At 38.4% G+C, this 22,506-nt stretch overlaps 1 protein-coding gene across 3 annotated transcripts in view; it reads right to left on the reverse strand.

Moving 5' to 3' along the window:
- Positions 1-22,506, reverse strand: part of FCHSD2 (FCH and double SH3 domains 2) — a 167,228-nt gene that overhangs the window by 63,037 nt on the left and 81,685 nt on the right. For all 3 annotated transcript variants that reach the window (XM_074918894.1, XM_074918874.1, XM_074918884.1), the window contains exons 4-8: positions 15,282-15,358; positions 13,735-13,879; positions 8,890-9,023; positions 7,481-7,535; positions 6,936-7,064 (exon numbers count right to left, since the gene is read on the reverse strand). In XM_074918894.1, the coding sequence (XP_074774995.1) occupies positions 6,936-7,064; positions 7,481-7,535; positions 8,890-9,023; positions 13,735-13,879; positions 15,282-15,358 (540 nt within the window). The remainder of the gene's footprint in view (positions 1-6,935; positions 7,065-7,480; positions 7,536-8,889; positions 9,024-13,734; positions 13,880-15,281; positions 15,359-22,506) is intronic.

The following is a 22,506-nucleotide window of genomic DNA, read 5'->3' on the forward strand; positions in this document are numbered from 1 at the left end:
ACCACCTGCCACAGGCTGTAATGGAATAAACTGCTGAGCTGATGCTCATGTCATTTATAAAAGTCTAGACTTTGAAACCGATTTGAGTTTTAGTTCTCTCTTTCTACTAAAAATAATCCAAGAATTATTTAAAATGTTCATGACACCTTTTTTTTTTTTTTAGATCAACATTTCCTCTTTATAAGTTGCTTTATAAAGTCATAGAGGTGGTTCATGAGAGGAACTTCCAGAGGACTTCGGTAGAGCAGTAAAAAATGAAATCATAATAAATGACAGGTATCAAAACAGCCCTGAATTTACTTCAGCCATCATCTTACACTTCCTTCTGACCTCAGTTTAAACTTCTGCGGAAGCCTGAGCACCAGGCAGACAACTTACACTTAAAAGGGTTTGCAGACTGTATCTCAGCAATCAGGTGATGGCAACTGCTCCTAAGCAGCTTGTCAGGAAACCAGCGAAGAATAAAACATTATGATGCTTTAGTCTATGCTTTTTTTTTTTTTTTTTAAATTAATTTGAGTGCAGAGATTGAAATGGATTGCTCAGGTCTGTGGCACAACTTTGTTATATCCAGATGTAAATTCTGGACAAAAAGGACAGATACAGAAAAATGCAATGGAATTCCTATTTTTTCTAAAGGGAGACTTAGAATGGGTTTGCTTCTCATTTACTGGTGTAACTCATAAACTACGATGGCACCATAGAAGTAATTCTCAATTCTTTTAAAAATGCTGGAAGCTTTTTGCATTTTCCTTCTAAGCATCTCCGTTTGTTTGCGATGGCTTTCACAGTTACAAACACAGCAGACTGAATTATTTGTTCTTCTTTGCATAAAAAATGTTGCAAACTAAAGTAACGTATTCTAAACTACTGAGAATTATCAGAAGCTGTTATGTTACCACGAATCCTGCCAAGGAAAATGTCCATTTGTTGCCTGTTACAGAAAACGAAATAAAGCCATGATATATATTTGTGATTCATTTGTCACAGGCCGGTGCAACAGCAGAATTTCTGAGTCAGAGACAAGGAACACGAACAACGCTGGCTTCTTCTGAACACGGAGTAACCCAAGGAGTCTCCAGCCCAACATATGTTGCGCTTTGCCAACAATTCACAAATACCTTGTGCCAGCATAAACCAACAGCTTGTAAGAAATGCATCACTATCTCTCAACAGTTCCCCAACATTAAGATCACACTTGATTGCCAACGGCTTGGTGGGGTTTCTTTTTTTAATTCTACCCTATGATACCATTCAGGATCCTTAAAGTATTAAGCTGCAAAGGTGACCATATCTTTGGCATCGACCATGCAGCTCCACTGATGACCTAGCTCTATAAAATAACTTTGAAATCTTAAGGCAGATTTTCCCTAAAGATTTCCACTTTGAAATACAAGTATTAGAAAGGAAAAATATCACCACTCCTCTTTTCCCTTAACGACAGTATGAACCATTATTGGATTTTATTGCTTATAAACCCCTGATGAACATGCTATTGTCTAGGCTGTCAGCAAGCCAAGGTATGCATTAACGTTACCCATCCGCATTCAGTTCATCTTGCACAGGATGCAACGACCAACTGTTGATGTACACATCCTATAACAAACACCAGTGTTTTGCCCTCTTCACTAAGTAGAAGTCAAGGGACGTGTGTAGCAAGAGTTCTTGACAGCTGGGTACTATAAAACTGAAGGCATAATTATAAAATTACAACTCTGTTACATGTGCACAAAAGCTTTTAAGAAAAGTCACACAAATTGCCACCTTCGGATCAAATGTCACTAAGTAAGACCTAGGTTTTAGCAAATTAAAATCAAAGGTAATTTAATACAAGAAGAAAGGAGATAGCAACAGACAGCAAAATCAGCTTATTTATTTTCACAGACTCCCAAAATCACGGAGGCTGGAAAAGCCCTTGAAGCTCCTCCAGTCCAACCATGAACCTCACCCTGACCGTTCCCAACTCCACCAGATCCCTCAGCGCTGGGCCAACCCGAATTTTAATCCACTATTTATCAAAGCCAGTAAAGTTTCAAGTTTTCTAGGAAAGTGAGTGCTGTCTGCACACACAGCTAGTCCAACGTGACCGTTTCAGAGCGTGCTATGCTACATCTCAATCCCAAAGCCAGCAGTGAGCAGCATTTCATGGCCAGACTGGTTGCGTTCCCACCAAGCCAAGCCCAGCTTCAAACCAGCCAGAGGCCGACGACTCTCTCACCAACAAAACCCACACGGTACAATTCTCATTCTGGAAACAATCACCCAATTAAAACTAAAACCCATGAAGAAATTGTTTATGATGGATGCAAACAGAAACAGTCTCTGAAGCTTTTGCAAATAAGCATGTGGTTTACTTTCTTACACTGTAATATAGCCAAGTATCAGCTGAAACTTCTCACATGAATTTCCATCTCTGAAGTTTTTATCATCTTTGGGTAACCTAACCAGAAAAACATGGAAAGCTCCAACTCTTCAGTGAAATCCATACTCGTGGACTCCAAAGGAGCTGTACCAAGCAGCCATCCTTTTATACCTAAATGCCATTTAGAACAACTGTTCTAGACAGAGGATATACAAGATCTGTCTTTAAAAATGCAACAAAATTACCTCTTTTCTGCTTTCCATATGATTTCCAATGGCTCTATTTTAAAACTGATACTTAAGGTGAGGAGTAGGGAGATTCTGAAGGCAGGGGAGGTGGGTAGTTTGTTTTTCAAGTCTGAAGGTTACTGTATTAAGTGACATTCTGAAGTATTATTTAGATAAAGGATTTATCTACAGGTTACTGAATAACTCTGAAAAACAGCCTGAAAATAATTTCAGATATATGTGTCTGATAAAAGGGTGAGGTAACGTATCTGATTTCAAGCAAACTAATGAAAGTGGTACCAGGGTTGTATCTTACTACACATGGTGTGGGGTCACAGGAATCTCACCTGGTCTACAGGGTGGAGATAATCACCAAATTGCAGAACTCATCCTGAAAGAGTAGACACTAAATAAATAAGTCTGATGTTTGAGATGCTATTGATTTCACTCAAGAATGCCAACTTGCTCCTTACAAGAGTCAGTCTTCCAGTTTGCTTTCAATTGGGGCAACTGGTATGAGAATTGAATTTTTCAAGAATGCCTAGTTTGGTCTTTGAGAGTCTTGGTCAAGAAGAAGACCAAGAAAAGAAGCTGAGTATTTGCAAGAAGGCAATAACTCCAAAGGTGCTGCAAGACAGAGAAAATCTGAACAGTTTAAGGAGAAACTTGATGTGATTTAGAAACGTGGACAGCCCTGAAGAGTTCAAAGGGAAGAAGGTGCATCAGCTCAATGGCACCTAAATGGAGGATTACAGACGGCATGGCGGCCACTGCTACAGGAATTAAGGATTTACTAATATCAAAAGGCGCATTTTTAGCATGTTAATCTCAACACACAAACATCTTTAGTTTAGACACTACAACTGTATTAGAGCATGTAACATATATCGGGTCACACTGCCACTCAGCCTATAAAACAAGGACCGTGCTGCCTAGGAAGGGCTTTAGTATCTTTCCAAAACACCTCCCCTTTCTTAGTGATGTTACCTAGAGGAAGGATTAAAAACATTTAATAGACAAAGTCTCCATTTCTTTATTCTTCATTCATTTTTCCAGTTCTAGTATCTCTTTCACAAATGGTAATTGCTATTCAGAGTTCTTTATTCTGTAGGCAGCAATTTTCTCCCCAACTGACTGCTTTTCTCTTTTTAACATTAATTTCATGTGCTATTTTCTTGCCCAGTCAACCAAAATTGCCAAGATCTTACGACATCTCTTGGTCATAAACTTTACATTTGCTTATACTGAATGATTCATCACCTTCAAATCATCACCTCTCTCTCCAGTTCCCTTCTCCATACTGTTGATGTTAAATCATTATGCTAAATAAAATAATAATTTGCTCAGTATTTTAAACAGCATGGTTCCCACATGCATTTCAGAAGGAGATCGGTAAGAGAAAGACCGGGACCTTGCCAGCACATCTCCTTCCCTTATAAACCCCAAGTATTTACTTTAATCCCACATCTTCTGTATCTCTTCATCAGTTAGTAATCTATGAGAAAACCCTCACCACCCTACCTGTAACAACGTTGGTTTTTTACGTAAGCAGAGACTGAGTGGGAAGTTTGTTGAGAGCTCCCGGCAAATTTGAGACATTAAATCAGATGAATCACCCTTATCCCCAGGCTTACTGACTCCTTTAAGATCTCTGTTTGAAGGACGCTTTCCCTCTTCATAAAGGCTTGCTCCCACTGCACCATATCTATCCGCGTGTGAACTGACTCCATCCATCACTGGGCTTCTTTTATCAGCCTGCCTGGTAAGAAAGTTGGATTTCTTCTTCTATAATTCACAGGGCCCCTCCTGGAGCCCTTTTTTCAAAGGTTGGGACACACTTGTTGCTTTCTGTTGGCACTGATGTGGGTTTTAGCTACACATTACACATTGTTGTTTGTATTTCAGCAGTTTCATGTTTGAATTTACATTCGACAAGCTCTTGGATGAACACAGCTGGAGCCCAGTGATACCTTACACTTGATCTTCCTGAGGATTTTTTCCCCCTCTTCTAAAATGCATTCAGTAGCCACTTCAATTTGAGACCTTGCCTTTGACTTACTCCCTCCCTTGCTCCAAAGAATGACCCTGTTGCAAAGAGATGTGGGTGTGCTCCCACTTATTTTTTCCTCATAAACAACAGTGCAAAAACCCCAAATTTACACTTCTTCATTAAGAACACAGTTGTTTACCAGACAAGGAGATTCAACTGCTATAAATATCTGGGACAGGCTGAAAAAGAGCCCTCAATGTTGTCCCTTTCCTTCCAAAGTAATCTGGCTCGGTGACTTGCAATTTAGGATTTCAGTAAACCACAATTATTTAGATAGAAGAATAGGTTGCACAGAGAGGTTTCCACATGAGAAAAAGGTTCACTTTGAAAAAAGATTCAAAACAAGTTCTACAAAAGAAAGGAGTAGATAAAAGGGAGCCCAGTAACTGAGTAAGGAAACACCATAGATCAGCAGTGACTTTAGCAAGTGGACCCTGTGCACGTAGAACATCTATGGAAGGCAGCACACATGCAGAGAAACGGCACCAGCATGACTCAGTTTTCCATTATTGTATTTTTCCGTCTTTCAAAAATAATTCAATAGGGTTTAGCTTGATGTTTTATTGCAACTTATAAAAAAAAAATAAATAAAAAAAAATCCCACATTCCTGGGGTACCCGCAGGTTTCCAATGTCACAGTACAGAAAGCCCACACCATCCAAAAGGCATAAATGTTTATGGAAACTCAAAAGAAATGAAGATCTTGCTTAGTTCACTGTGTGCTTAGTTTGTGATGCACACAAAATGGAGCCAGACATACAGAGGAAACGAAAATCCCTTTGCAGGGTTTAGGTTACAATGCCCTGAGATGAGAGCAGCCATAACCCACCAGAGCCAGTCGTAATTTTACGTGGGATATCTGCTCATTTTTTGGACTATTTCAAATGCCCTTTTTGTTTGTTTTGTTGTGAATATATTAAATTAACGTCTGGCATTGCTTCCATGTTAAGAGCATTAAGTGATGACAGCCAGTCATGCATGTAAGTATGGAATTATCTTATGTAAGCATCGATTAATAATTTTATCTCAAATATTAGAAGGAAATACTTTATAACCATTTCCATGTACTCAACATTTAGTCAGCACCAATATTCATGTTCCACTAACAGAAAAGCACCATCACAGATACACACGGAGCAAAGACAGGATGGCTGCCTCAAGGACTATCAACCCTGCGTTGCCTCTGAGATACCCAGATCGGATTTAGCCTTCTAGGAAGTCAGATATCAGGCAGAGCAATGAATTTATAACGCAGGCTGTGATTTACTCTAAGAGGCACGCAGATATTGCCAGAAGAGTGGTTAACTTAGTCAGGATATAATGGAATTACATATAAGAATCCCTTGGAGGCCTCGTTTGGTGCTCTCATTTTCTACTTCAGTTATCTGCTTTTCATATCAATATTTTTTCCCCCAGTATGCAAAAGCATGCTGATAATACAGTGATTTGTTATAATACCGTGATAGTTCTTCAATAAAGCAATTTTAAATGCAAATTACAGACTTCTAAGTTGCCATGCCTGATTGCATCACCTGGAAATAGTTTGCAGATAGCAAATTTAAATAAACTTTGGAAATGTCAATATATGAAACGCAACTACATAAAGTGGGAATGAGCTTTAAATAGCTGATTTCACAGACTTTACAATTTTATCTGTAACTATCTAATTCTAAGGTGCAGGAATAGTGAACATTTAAGTAATTCTAGGATGATATTTAAAAAAAAACGTATGAGCAATCATATCTGAACTTTTTAAGTATGTAATTTCCTATGAGTTCAAGTACCTACTCTTGGCTTGGCAAGCTGCCACGGGTGAGAACAGCAGTGCTGATTTGCTATTCTCTAAAATTCATAGTTTGAAACCAAGATATTTAATGATTATATTTTCAATAATCATACCATAAAGAAATGTTCAGAGCATATAACTGGGTAAAAAAAAAAAAAATAAATTATGGGATACGTTAATGAAGAACTAAAAAAATCTCCAGCTTACTTAAGGTTCACTACAGTAGGAAAACATAGGTCTTAAGTTTTATAAACTTGATTCCTTTAACTCCAAGTGAGTTTTTCAGAAAAAAGTGAATTAGAAAATAAAGGTGACTGCTTAGCTTTGGGGCTTGATAATTGGTACCGAGTATCCTGCACATCCATCTACTGCACTGCACTCTCATCTATTGCAGCACATCAGAAAAGTCAACACTGGTGTCATAAATCAACCCAAGATTTTATACTTCACTCACTTCGCTTTCCAGATTTTCACACTTCCCAACTTTCATACATAAATTAATTTCCTTACCTTCATAATGTTTACTAAATCTGTTTGATAATAGCGATCTTGGTGTGCATTAGCAGCTGCTAAAGTGAGAAGATAATCATTCCTTGCATGGATAGCCTTGGAATTACACTCGGATCGTCGTGCTTTTAACTACAACAAGAAATGGAAGTTAAAAGATAGGTACTAATGAGAATTTAAATGACCAGACATGTATTAAGAGTAAATTAACATGCATATCTATGTATTAATATAGAACAAACTTTAAGGGATTAATAGCTTAAAGGCTTTGTTAACGGTAAGGGGATTTCTAATGCATTTTTTCTCTCATACAGTTGTAATTTCACACATGGTCTTCAAAAAACAGTTATAACTCCCAGTGGAAAAAAATTTCCTTGTAAATCTGGTCACATGTAACCCTGCACTCTGGCTGCCAAGAGTGCTCTTATCTCATCACTTGTTCTAACAAAAAAACCTTTCAAGATGACTGACATCTCTAGATTACAAACAACTCTGGTCATATGCTTCATAAAATTAGTAGCAAAACGTTAAGTTTTGCTTATACTCACCTTTACACTTGCCTTCTGCAAGCTTATTCTTGACTGGAAAAGACTAAGTTTGGACCTGAAAGAGAAATTAAGAGAAGACATTACTGTCATATATCATTTCTACAAAAGCATTGTATGATCAGGCTGCTGCAATTTGCTTCTGCAAAATTTTAATTTAATTAACTTTTTATGCCCGATTTTTATTTGTAGTTTTAAGTAAAGCTTAAGGATCAAGGAAAATATTAGAAAGTATGCTGAGGTACATCAGTAGTACTTTGACCGCATGTTCTGCACAGCTTACTTAAATTTTAGAACAAAATTTAAATACATCGTGACAGGGAAATGGGATGGCAGCTGCAACCTAAGTTATTTTGGTGTTTGATGGATTTTTGAGTTAGCCCTCGAGACACAAAGTGCTATAAATCTGAACTATTGGTCGTCTGAAGGAATACTAATGCAAAATCATCAGTGACAATATTACAGGAAGCTGGAGAGTACCCATGTATGCACACGTATTTTTGAAAGCAGAACTGGTCTGAATTTCACGTTTGGATTCAGAAAAGAAAAATTAGAGAAGTACTTTATTAACTATTTGAAAGACAGTGGTTTAAAAAGTAAATAAGAAAACAAAATCAAGTAAATAGCTGTTTTAATCTGGACAAGATGGCAGTATGAATCTGTCCCAAAATTCACAAGCTCAAATTTTTGGTTGTTTTGTGTTTGGCTGGTTGGGGTTTTTTTTACTTTCTTCAGGTATTGTAGGTAATCTTATGAAAGTTCTTCTTTTCGTCATTCAGCCCTCAAAGGGAAAGACAGAAAAACTTTCTAATGAAACCATAATTTCTTTTCATTCCCTGAGAACAATTCTGAGTAATTTCTCAAAATAATAATACAAAAAAATTTGCAGAAAAGGGTGAGGCAAACACCAATAAAACAGGCTGAACTCCAAACTGAAAACATGTGGGTTTCATGCTTTCCTGAAAGGAAGGAAATCAACCTCTTTAGGATGGCAAAGAGCATAAAAATCTGAAGCCCCAAAAATGTATCTTCAAAAATGGAAACCAGTGTCCCATCCCCTCTCCCACTCCAAATGGACTGATATCAAATTTGAGATCTGTGGAGAGAAAATGAAGTAAGCAGCCTTTAATATCAAAAAGGGTGTCAGGGTCTTTTGAAAATGTCAAATTAAAGCAGTTCGTTTAACTTCCTTCCTTAAGAAACCACCCTAAAGTTCTACTGCACTATCAGGGTAGTAGCGTGCTTGAAATGGTTACAAAAACGTATATAAGCAAAAAGAAAAAAATAAATTGGCACAAGCTCATTGAAAGCAATTATCTTTCTTTCAGAATAATATCAAGTGTAAAAACTAATACAAGTACAAATCTGCTTTATACGCAATTATTTATACATATGCTATTATAAAAACATACTTGGCCTCAATATCAGCTTTCTCCCGCACTGCTTGAGCCATCTGTTCAGTCTCAAAATATTTCTTTTTGCCTTTAGCTAAATCTTTTACTGTCTCTTGTAATTCTGCTTGGATCCTTGTCAACTGGTCCACGCACTGGGGAAAAAAAAAAAAAAAAGCATTCAGGAAACAAAACATTAATGGTTTTTTGCATCCAAATAATACTATCATCACCATTTTATGGCTCTTTATTACATTTTACATGGAACAACGCAATCTCCAAGTCACTCCTGGTCAATTATTCATGCCTTTCTTTTAAAGCTGATCAGAACATAAAATGTATTTCTTTCTTCTGTTTAACGATTCAAATTCAACGATAACTCGCAAATTGAACATAAAAGTTCTGAAAGCTTTGGATGAGGTAATTAGTTGAAATAATTGGAATACAATTGGGAAAAATCCAGAGGCAATCTGCTGGAGGTGATATAGAAAATGATTAGTCTCTCCTTCCCTAAAATTTAAAACGCAAGACAAAAGCTACCATGTAAAACACAACAGCAATAAGAACATTTTGATAAACATTATTTTAAGAGCTTATTTTTCTTAAGACTTATTTCGAGAGCTTTCCGACAAATAGGGTTGTATCAGAAATCTGTGTCATTCACAAAGAAAATTTAGAGGCTTAAAATGCACAGCGTGAGTGAAAATAATTCCATCCGTTCTCCATACGACCCAATCAGCATTATGACACACATTTCAATGTCAAAAATTAATACTGAAAGGAACAGCAGAAAAGTTACCGTACTGGTTTGGGCTGGGAGAGCGTTAGTTTGCTGTGCAGTAGCTGGTATGGTGCTGTGGTTTGGATTTGTGATTGATGGTTGGACTGGATGATCTTCAAGGTCTTTTCCAACCTAGATGAGTCTGGGATTCTGAGACCAAGCCTGTGTTACTAACTCAGGGATGTTTTAGCTGTCGCTGAGCAGTGCTGACACAGTGGCAAGGCCTTTCGGCTGGGACCCTTGGCTGGGTGTGCACGAGAGGTTGGGAGGGGACCAAGGGGACAGCTGACCCCAACTGACCCAAGGGGTAGCCCAGACCATACAGTGTCGTGCTCAGCAATAAAAGCTGGGGGAAGGAGGAGGAAAGGGGGACGTTGGGAGTTACGGTGCCTGTCCTCCCACTGTTAAAGTGTGATGGAGCCCTGTCTTCCTGGTGATGCGGAAACACCTGCCTGCCAGTGGGAAGGAGTGAATGAATTCCTTGTTTTGCTTTACCTAATAAACTGTCTCTATCTTAAACCCCAAATTTTCACACTTTTACCCTTCCAACTCTCTCCCCCATCCCAACAGAGGGGAGTGAGTGAGCAGCTGCGTGGGGCTGAGCTGCTGACCGTGGTTAACCCACAACAATTACTAAAGTGTTCAGCAATTCTCCAAACATCCTATCAGCTTTAAAAAAAAAAATAAATGTGGGAAAGAATGTCTGTTAAACAGAAAGGATCTACTTAACATAACAAATGTGAATTATCGATGTCTAGAATTACACTATCTTTCAAAGAGATCTATAAAGATTTTCTTTTACCCAAACTTAAGTACATACAAAAGAGTGATAGTTCAATGCTTTTATATTTAATTATAGATATTACAGACTAGATGTGGTCAATGAAGGCTCCAGGCAAGACTTAGAGGCAGAGCCTCAAGCTAGCTTAAGGAAACCAATTTGCCTTTCAATTTGCCTTTCTGTTCTTCAAAGACCAGACCCAAGGTCCCAGCTCTGTTCATATCGTTATCACATACCCGACTTCTCCCATTCGAGGTGCCACACGTTGTCCTCTTACTGAACACCCCTCTCAAACACCTGAGGCTTTTCATTACACTAATTATTAATGCATGTAACCTCCTTTACAAGCACTGCAAGACTAATAGGTGATGTAATCCAACAATGTAACATTCATGTCACAGTATTCAACAACTGTTAAAAATAATAGCCAGCCACCAGTAAAAAAGAGGCTTTTTGTTTCAATCAATAGAAATTGCTCGTCTTCTCACCACACAATTCTGCTGTCAGTGAAAATGGCAAATTCCTTTCTGGCTATAAAGTTTATAAAAACTCACACAAATTCACACTGAAACCAGTATTTGATGTGTGCAGACCAGTAACACCACGGGCTTCACAAGGTAAGCTTCATGGTGGGTGGTTTGGGGAGTGGCAGAGGGCAGGACTGGGTTTTTTAAAGACCTCTGAGTGTACGATAGAAAAATGAATGGTAGAAAAATCTGTATATATTGGGCAGCTGACAGAGACCTAAAATCATTTCAAATGGACCAGGGTTTTGCTGCATCAATTGGTATTTTGATCCCTGAAGTCTCCTGCCGGCATCAAAAAATTAAAATATCAAATAACCTCAGTTAACACGATCATTTTAAAAGCCGAAAATAATCTTGCTTTTGCATCTCTGAAGAATATAAAGCTGTCAGGAGACTGGATGCCATTTAGGGGTTTGGGGTTGGGCAGCCACTGGTTGCATGTAAAAAGCTGTTTCAGAGAGCTGACAGAGATGGTTTCTTGTTGCAGAGTGATTTTATTCTATTTTGCCTTTCAGCCTTCCGATACAGATCCCTGCCAACGGCGGCAGCGGTGGCCACATCATCTTTCCTGGAGATACCTGATGAACGTACAGCACAGCTCTCTGCCTTGTCTTCCAAGGCCAGTATAGGAAACCACACATCACTTATGGGATAAGCTTACAAGGTCTCTGGGGAAAGATAATGGCAGGGGGTGGGCTGCTGCCCTCAGAACAGCCTTCTTGTCTGCATCCAGGAGCCGCTGAGTGAGGGCAGGGGATCAGTTTTCTTAAGAGGTCAGACATGGTCTACAAGAGACTCATTTATTACCCCTGCTCCAGAGTCACCTTGCCACTTAGCAATATTTTTCAGCAAATTATAAGGAGGTTTTCTGAAATTGTTCCGGTTGAGTATTAAAACGGGTCATAAAAATGAAGATTCTATACGCTACCGAGTCCCAGGAAGTAAAGGTTTAAAAAAACATCTGGAAAATAAAAGATGACATTTCATCAAGAGCAACTCAACACCTACTGCAATCTTGAAGGAGACGCTGCTTCTAATAGAAACTTGATTTTAGATTGACATTCCAGTGTAACATTACAAGGACTCTGCTGACTCTGAATCCCAATTTTGATAAGCTTTTGTCTGGATGGAGGTCAGTATAATACATTATTTATCTGTTTGGAAATCCAAAGGAAAGCGTGAGAGACTGCACTGAATAAAACACCGAATTTGTCGTGGAGGAAAATTAATACCACCAAGTGGATGGTTATTCCATCTTGTAGAAAACCCATATTGCTGTTAGAATTCTTTGAACCAGAAGTACTGCCCTGACAATCGTAATAACCTGTTCCACTAATTCAAAAGTGCAGGGAAAAAGGAACCTCTATCATTTATATAAATTTAAAGAAGTCGTCCCCGCTTCTACTGCTGACTCATAAACACTGAACTATCAGCGCTTGCAGAAGAATAAAACTGGAGGTGATTTACCCAGTAAGGATACTAGAAAATTGCTACAGCATTGTTTGGAAAGCTTCACAGAAAAATAAAATTTCATGGGACAATAAAACAACATTAATAAAGATTTTTTTTTTCCCCCCAGAAAAACTGATACTGAACATGTTTTTAAGAGCTGTGTAATAATTTGTTCAGAAAGTGAGAACTCATGTTACATTAACATGTATTTAGTTTGTAGCCAAATCTTTTACAAAATAACTATTTCAGAAAATAACTGTTCTAGAACATATAACTCAGTAAGTTACAGTTAGCTGTCACTTTTCAGCAAACAAAACTGAAATGGAGTGTTGTTCGGGGGAAGGATTTTGTCTTTTACTTTGAATGGATCCTTCAGACTACCTCAAATTAAACCCAGAGGCGATGTTAATAAATGCTCAATGAGAACATACAGGACTTTCCTAGGACTACCAACTAATGTCTGAGAAAGTGTGTTCCACCAGCATTTCTGTTTCTCTCCTTAAGTTGTGTTTTGTCCAAATCACATAGAGGACACTTCAAAAGGTCGCTCTTGAAAACGTAAAAAAAATTTACGTTTGGTCCAGCGAAATCCGCAGAACACAAACACAAAATAATTAAAATATGAAGGGTGCTTAGCTTTACATAAATACACATCACTGTAATTTTAAAAACGTGTCTTACTGACTTACGGAAACAGATGGAACATTGCCTTTTATTTGAAACACATCCTGTGTAAAGAGACCTCTTAAGACATAAATGACTTTTCAAATGCAACAACCAATTAAATGAAAGTCAAGCTTACTTTGCCCTTGAACTACACTATTTTCTTTGCATGGATTAATGTATCCATTATAGCAGCTTTTGGAATACTTGTGATACCTTCACAGGAGGTGGCTGCATAACCTTTATTCTACATCTTGAAGACTGCACAAGTCATTCCTTCAGGTTTAAGATACACCTTTTTCTTAAAATCAGAACCTATTCTAAGAAAATCCACTTGCAATTGTCACCGCAAAACCCATTCAACATAATTGCTGCAGCATTTATCACATATACAGTCAGCAATTGCTGCAGATTTGCAAAGACCAACAGTGTAACCCATTTTGAAAGACTCATTTCCAAGCAATTTTAATTCGGATAACACAGCTCAGAATTTTGATCCCCCTTCAATGAGCTGGCTATTTATTTCTATAACAACATCCATAGGAAGAGACTGAAAAGTATATATGGATTTTCAAAATGCCATACTAAAACATTTCTAAATAACCTTTTTTTTCTAAATAAAAATGACAGAAGTTTAAAGAACTTATAAAAAAAGCAAATACCTTTTTCAACTGCTGTTCCTTAAAGCACCGTACAGTCCTGGCTGGTTCAGAAATTAAGTTTTTATAGTTCTCACAGATATTGAGTCGGGACTGGGCCACTTGCATTGTGCCTTCTAAAAGTGATTTCCAAACTGAGTACATGCTCCTAAAATAATGAAACACAGAAAGGTTGTGGGTAGGAAGGAAGGGAGGCACTACACTGAAAATACAGGTTGGTTTACACAACAGTAGCACAATCCTACAAATAATTGCTTTTAAAAATAAAGCTAAATAAAGTACAATCCTTCGGGCTGATCTAACAAATACGTGCACTTTGAACAAAAAGTTAACTGAAGTTTTATCAAAAGGAAAAATTTTCCCTCCTGCTCCTGTTTTGTGATTCAATTTTTTTGTCAAACAGTTTTGGTTGAACCTGTTGCTCCAATGCAAGAGACCCTACGGAACCCAGCGGCCAAAGCCACATCAGATGTTGATGATTTTTTCTAAGATGATGGATGTTGTGATTTGGGCATCTTGCAATCAAGCAAATAGTTACAGACTGTTCATAAATTTTGCCTTAGCTACCTGTAGTTTCTTCATCACGTGTAAGGGCCAAAACCAACTGTAGCTGTGTAGTGAGCTTTGCAGGGCCCAAATAATTCACCAAAAAAGCTCAGACGGAGAAAGTGGAGCAGGGAGAGCAGGGGAAGAAGGTGACAAGATCCCTGCTACAGCTGGCAGAAAGGAAAGATTGCTGGAGCTTGCAGAGCCCAGGCCCTTGGTGACAGGGAGGGAGGGGGTGGCGGGTGTTTGGAGAAGACCTCTGGGCACTGTGGGTGTATCTGATGGCACAAAAAGCTTGATATACACCCAAGACTGATATTATAGTTTATTTCTTCTTAGACACACCAGCGGTGTGAAGGTACTGAAAGGCCAAACCACAAATTTATCAATAATTTCTTCCTGTTTGAAATAAGACTTGTCGGAATACAAAGAACACATTAAAATAAAGTATCTCAAAACTTTTTCAAAATATTTAAGAGGTACTATTCAAAGGTGGGAGGCTTTCAGCACCCGAGTATTTTCATGTTTATGATCCACCTTTAACGTTAATGAAACTAAGTTTCGTAAACAACTGTTTCTTGCTTTGCCTCCTCCTTGCTGTCAGATGTGATCTTCATGAAGAATGGCCTCCTAAAAAGAAATTTGCTGCTGTCGTTTCTTATGAAGAAATCCACATAGACTATTACTCTAACTTTTAAACTATTTACTACATTATATATTCAGATACAAGCATTAATACCCAAACAGGGTGCACAATTATAGATGTTGTCCTGTCTTGCCATTTTGGTTTTCCAATCTTCCCAAATTATTAAAGAAATAAACATCTATTTAAGACTAATCTCAGAATTTCAGGGGAAGCAAAGCTTCGTTTTTAACTGGCAATGCTCTCCAAAGGAAAAAATGATGTTAACTAGAGAAGAGCAGTGTTTCATTGTTGAGTAAAATAATTATACAAATTGAAATGATAAAGACAGCTATTTCGAGATATCCAACTGTGAAATTACCTATAATCACTTCGTTCATCAGCTTTCATTCCAAGCCAGTCCTTCTTTAAGTATTGGCTAGCCAGCTTCTGAATGCTCTGTTAAAAGAAGGAAAAAAAAAAAAAGTTAAGAAGAGATACCTAAAATAACATTTTTGCTCCTGCATCAGACAAATAACCCGATATATATAGAAGCAATCAATCTGTAGTATTAGCAAACTACTACAATGCAAGACTGCTATTTTTACCCCTTTTTATATTTTTGTTTGAATTTAGCTTCTGTGGAAAACAATGAGCTTCATGTTAATATTTTACATCAGAGGGACTCTAGCTGAGATCTACACATGCACACCTCAGCTCTGAAAATATTTCTGCATGGGACTTACTCCAGCAAGACCAATAAGACAGGAGATGTTTGAGCAGTGTGTGGCAGTCAGAGGCAGGAATATTGCAAGTAAAATGTCTCAGTTGCTCACAGCTGTAAGAATCAACATTTTTATTTAACCGAATAAGCACAACTTTGGCCATTCAAGGTTGCGCGGTTATCAGTGAACCCAAGCTCTGTTGCTCACAGGACCAGGCCTTTACTCAGAGGATTACAATAGACTAGAGATTGAAAAACGCAGTTCATTTTTAATTATTAAAGTTAATTATGCTCTTTAGTCTCTGCAGTTCACTTTGCACGGTCTCAGAAAATCAATAACGTTTTCATATGCGAGTTCAGGGAGCAGCAAAATTTCATTTGTAAACAATGCAAGGGAGGGGGGAGTTGCTGTGGCAGCGGCCCCTCCTTTGGCTTTTAATCTCATTTAACAGTATATATTGCTTATGAATTGAGTACCGCCAAATGGAAAAGAGGATGTATATTATCCAACTCATGGAGCTGGATAACGGGTTTATGAACACTGAGCAGCATTCCTGCTTCTTCAAAAGACCCATCACCGGAGAAGCACTCTCTAGCTTTTGTATAAAAGTCTATTTAGCAAAGAAGTGGGAGATCTGCGTTGAAATTCCCTTTCTAGCCAAGCAAAATCAAACCCACAGATGCTTTCCAGAAGACTGTATCCTGAGGAAAAGCCTGGGGTGAGACATCTTCGCCTCAACGAGAGGCACAGCACAGTATCATTTGTTTATGTTTTCCATCCTGTATTTAAGATGTTATCACCTGCTAGGACAGCCTTTAAGTTCTCGTAGAGAAAAAGACCAGAAGTATCTCAAACAGCACAACCAGATTTCATTCTTGTCTTACCAGCCCATTTGAAACTAAAATTTATTACTGAGCTTACAGGCTGATTGACACTTTCACACAGAAAAACGTTAATCGTTGCTAACGTGTCATTAGTGGCAAACATGCTCCCTCATATTAAATAGATCTGTGTCACCTTAGAGCCTAACTCCAACTGCTCCGAACTGTTCTGCTGAGCTGGGTACCAGTTTTTGGTGTTAAGCAATCTTACAGATGGGTTTACGTTAACAGTCCTTGTGAAGCCAATTTCTAAACGTAAAGCTCATTAATACGTCTCCCACTGTGCTGCTATCTCCCATTCTGAGTTTCCACATCGTCTCAAGTTACTGTCCCTGATTCCTATTGCACCTTTTTGCTCAGTTAAGGATCGTTTTCAAATTCCACATTCATTATTTCATTCTGACACGTTCACATATACAGTCAGCAATACTTCCCACAGGCAAAGTTAAGCCTGTAACTATAAGTTCCTGTGTTTCCATCGCAGTTTCTTACATTTAAAAAAAAAAAACCACCAAAAAACAAAAAACCAACTGCATCAGGTAGTTGTTAAACAAATCAAGATGAAAGGAAAAATATCATTCCCTTTAACTCTGACAAAGCAATTTGTGATGACATTTGGAGCTTTACTACATACACCCACCTGGTGCTATTTTCATGTTTCCATCCCTTCTGCATCAGACTCCACCTACAAGATCTGCCCCAAAATGCTCCACAAGCTTTCACAAACACAAAACTAACCATGAGAAAAGGCTCACTGGCAGCTGAGGACAAGCCGTGCCAAAATTATAGATGCAAAAAAAGTCACAACAGGGATAAATAAAGCCATTTTTACAGATAGAAACCCAATTACCGATGTCAGCAAATCAACTATAAAACTAGCATGATTAAATGAGCTTAACCATTTATTTCCAAACTGAATAAGCTGGCCACCGAAATCAATGAAACATTGAAGAGAGGGCTCCAGCTGCCTGTCGAGGGTGTCTAATCATTTAGTATTTATTCATGAAAACTGATAAACCAAGTGTTGGCATTTCATACCAAACTGCTCTAGGCAAACATACAGATTTTAATTAGACCAGCACGGTAGGTTTGCTTTCTTAAAATTTATGCTGAGTGTAATTTTTTTTTTTTATGAGATCCTCCTTATTCTGTTCTCAGTAACTTCTTGTTTTGCTGCATTGGAACAAAGAATACCACTGTTGGGCTCAAGCAGGGAAGTCAACTGATTGTTTAACCTTTGGCATCACCCGAGTTCACCCACAGCCTAGGAGTGTGCTCATTTCTTCCTCCAAGGTGCACATCGATCATGTTTAACAGGCTTGAGATAATGACATTTAAATGCAAATTTGTAGAGAAGTTTGTACAGAATGCTCTCCTGATTGCAAATATTGTTTGATGACACACTTCCTTATTCTTTATTTAAAAGTAACTTCAAGAATGGGACAGAGCTTCCCAGAGTGAAGGCACTATCAAAAATTACAATGTAAATCCCCATCCAAAGTTAAGTGAAATCTATAAAACCTCTCTTTCCTCTCCGTTTTGTCAGGCTACAGACAGTTGGAGTGTCATGACTTCAAATCTTGCTCAGGAGAGGCAATACTGCGAGGCTGGTGTATCTCCAGCTACCCGTGAGTCCTGGGTCCCACTGTGCTGGGCACCTCCACGTACCCTGCAAAGGCACGGGCCTGACTTCAAAACCTTCGCTATCTGAAGAACCGAAAAGATTATTTTTTATATAAATATGTAAAACCATAGTTCACCAAAGCAACAATAACGGTCTGCTCGCTGATGGCTGTGAAACAAGAAGGTTTTTTGATTTAATTTTTCCACTTTGTTCTAAGGTTTATATCGTTGAGTTGGAAAAAAAGTTCAGTTAATTATTTTTGAATGGTAGAAACAACTGAAAGTACACGATTTTTAATCAATAATTACCGAAAGGTCAAAAATGTCTGAAATCCCTTTGCAAGTACTGTGCAACTGCTGCTCACCTTTTGTCAAAAGAAATATTCTTGGTGAGCCCGTTTGTGTGTGTTATTAACACATTAAGCAGGATTTAGAAAGAGCAAACATAAAATAGCATAAACAGACCGGCTGTCCCATAAACCCAATTTTAAATCATCTGAAGACGACTCATATTCTTCTTCCACGTCTTGGTTTTCCCTCCCTCCCCCCATCAAAACGCACACTGTATTGCTGTGCGACAATAACATTAATATTACACATTCATGGGGACTTCAACTGTTTGCAAATCTGCCTCACAGATGGATGGATGGGACATCAAATTGTGTCAATCAATCATCCAAGGAATCAACACCTAGAAATGAAATTCTGCTGAACAGAAAGACCATCAAAAAGTCAGCAGTTTCATATATACTCAAATTCATATTTCCCAGTGCCGCAGCTTCTATTTGATGTTCCCGAATACCAGATCTTACCTCAAGTCTATTTATTGGTATTTTCCAATAAGGACAGTTGTGACAGATATTGAGGGAGGAGAAAAAAAAATAAATTTGCTATAATACTAACAGGAAGTAATTACCGACAGTAAAGAGAAAGATGTCCCAAATTAAAAGAACACTGATAGAAAAGTATGTGGCTTTTTAAAAGACATATTAACAATGCTTTTCAAAGCAGTCCTAAGATCTTTATCTCTAATAATTGAGAGGTGCTGATGACAGCCAGCAGAAAGCACGGGCAGGCACTAGCTGATGTAACACTGAGTTTTGAAAAATCTATCAACCAGACAAATTTAGTGCTCGTTTTCATTTAGGTGGTTTCAGTATTTTGCATCATTTTGATCACTTCTCTTTATCAGAGCAGAATCCATCAACCAACCAGTTATAATTTTCATTTCTACAAATAAATCTACACTCTGCTATTACTGTTGCATTAAAAAGGAACCTTGAGTTGAGAAGGCCAGAGAAATACCATCCTCTGAGTACTCTCTAATATTCAGTGATCCAAGCAAGTCCACTATAGGCTGTAAGCAAATGGCCCAAAGAATCCCTCCAAGTGGGAAAAAGAAAATGAATGGTAGAAAAATCCCAGGCAGAAGGGAGGGCCTTAGGCACCACGCTAAACTTGAGGCTGGCAGACGAGACGGGCGTATGGACAGCAGCTGCTGGAACAAGACTGTGAGTGAAAAACCTTCCTCCGGCCACACAGTTTGCAGAGGTGCTGGGACCCTGAAACAGCCAGTGACGGAGACAACGCAAAGAATTAAAGCAGGAGAAAAGGGGAGAGTTCCTACCTGAAGCCAAGTCTGAGTTAGGAAGATGATATCCTGTATATTTAGTATCTGTTAGCTACTACGTGATGTTAATAGACCGTTTTTCTAGTTTGAAGAGCAACTTTTCCAAGCACTGATCATTGACAAGTGACAAAAAATAATGCTTTTTTTTTTTCCCCCGTGGCTGCATGTATGGCAATTTGCTTCACTGATCCTCCAGATCACTGCCTATGTATTATGTGCCACAGCAGCAGCTTTCTGACATTATTTTGTTTACTAAGTGGCATTATTTTGTTTGCTAAGTACTCTTCTGACAGGCAAATACTCCACAAGGGAGAGGTTTTTAGCATCTCTTTTATTTGACGACTTCTGCGGGAGGAGAGAGGTTACTCCCCATTCAACTGACTTCACAGCAGCTTGGAAACCAGTTGTACTGTTCAACACTTGCAAATGAAGGCTCTCCAATAGCAGCAGTTTTAATATGTATAAAGTCTTATTATCAGCCCCATCCATTGTTTATGAGCAAGACAAATTTGTTTTGTTTTATCCTTAAATGAAAAAAAAGTTCATTGATGTCGGACCATTATTATTATTGTGAGTTGCATGTAAGATGGAAAATTCTATTTTATTTCAGTACTGCTGGTTCTTCAAAAATAAAATTGAGAGTTACATTAAGACTTTCTTGCCGTTGTAAAAACAGCAGTGTGACTGATACCAGATATTTTTAAAACCACATTTTCAGCCGTAGGAGAGTAAGACTGGCTGAGAACGAAAAGTCTCCCAAAAAGAGAAGAAAAAACCCCCGCACAACTGAGCTCTTGTGAAATTTCTTCTACTACAAAAATGAAAAAAATAGATGCATCCAAAAAAGACATTTCAGATGCTCGCGCTTCCCCGATGCTCTCAGATTTTTCTTAAATCAGTAAGATTTTACATGACTTTAGCCAGCTCAATGAGTCTGACTCACCGAGACAGCGAGATTCTTAGTGCCAAAAATTTCGTAGACAGCTTTATCAGTCATACAGATGTTTTTTTTCACAAGCCTGAAGAGTAACTTGAAACATATTTTACGCTGTTGCCAATCTCTTCAAAACAGTTGGAAGAAGGGAATGCGTGGGAGCAGCAAACGCAATGCAGTCTGCGTGGTGAGGACTCCAGCTCCTGAATACTGAACAATTTAGTCTCGATATTAAATTCCAAGATAGTTATTAAGTGTTCACAGCGATTATTTAAAGCGGTATTTTATTTACTAGAGCTCGATTCAATAAAACCTTTAATGATTTAATGAGAATGAACTCCATTCAGCATGGACTCAATTCGGGGATTCCACGCAGGATATGACTTGGTCCAATTTACATTATAAGCTGACGACAAAAACACTGTCAGACAATTATTTTGCTCCGAGCTTACACGGGGCCTTAGGCAACGAGACCGTGACTAAAGTGCTGCTCCAGCACAAATAAAAATGAAAACAAACGACATAACAGGCAGCACATACACTTCCACAGCGCATCCTAACACTTTTTAAAAGGCGCAGATCAAAACTATGCTGGGACTATTTATCTGTATTGCCTTTAATACAGTTAAACAACCGATAAAAGAGGTTTCCATGTGCCAGCAGCATCAGTTGAAAAACTCCCCAGAAACATTATGAAAGGCTGGTTATCTAATGTAAAGCTGCATCTGTAATCATGTTGCTTCTCTTTCCCGGAGATGGGGTATCCCTTCCTGCCATTAGATGATTCCAGTTCCAGAAAATATGGAGTTTCATTCTTCCGTTCGCAATTTCTTTCCAAGTTGCTTCATTTCTGTTTTTATTTTTTTATAATATATTTGAGGTATGACAAAAAGGCAAAAGAAAACAAAGGGGAAAGCTGAAAAATTAATTTACAGCAGCTAAATATCACTTAGGGCACTCTTGCAATCAGGTTTAGCCAAGGAAACATCAAATTTCTTATCCTTCATGGGTTTTGTTCATTTCTTAAGTTAAAAGTTAAGAGTGAAAACCTTCACTGGAAGCATGTTAATTATTTCCAAAACATCTTGCTCCTGGAGTTTAGCATTATTTTCTATACATAATCCTTAAAAGGGATAAAAAAAATAATAAAACAAACCCCCAAGAATTGTGTATTCCACCGTAGGAAGAGTATCTGTGAGATCCTACAGAAAAGAAAGGCAAAAGGCCAGCTACACATCAGTCCCCCAGGTTCAAGGAGGAATGATCCTAAACCAGTGAAGACCATTCAGGAAAGATCATGGGATCTTATCCCAATGCCTAAGTCTTTTTACTCTAACGTGCTTAGTATCACTTACTGCAATTTGCAGCATGTTATACAGCAGATAAACCAAAAGATTACAACAGTCTTTTGAGTGTTTCAAGACTTTCTTAAACATGTGCCTCTTCATTCAAAGCCGAATTTTTCAGTCTTAATTTGTAACCTGCTTATTTTCTTTGCCCTTGATTTTCACTGGTCTCTCTCCAGTTGGTTCAAATCTTCCTTGAAACGAAGCAGCCAACACTTGAAAGACAGTATACTGAATTCACTGACTTTGCAAGCTGATTTTGAACTTCAGTACTGTTGTCAGACTCACCTGCCGCCCATCCTGACTCAGCATCGGTCAATTTAGTACAAAATCCCAGAATCATCTGGGTTGGAAAAGCCCCTGCAGCTCCTCCAGCCCAACCATGACCCTCCCCCTGACCGTTCCCAACTCCCCCAGATCCCTCAGCGTTGGCTCAGCCCGACTCTTCAACCCCTCCAGAGATCCCGG

The sequence above is a fragment of the Athene noctua genome, chromosome 1, assembly GCF_965140245.1.
Source record: "Athene noctua chromosome 1, bAthNoc1.hap1.1, whole genome shotgun sequence".
Taxonomy (NCBI): Eukaryota; Metazoa; Chordata; class Aves; order Strigiformes; family Strigidae; genus Athene; species Athene noctua.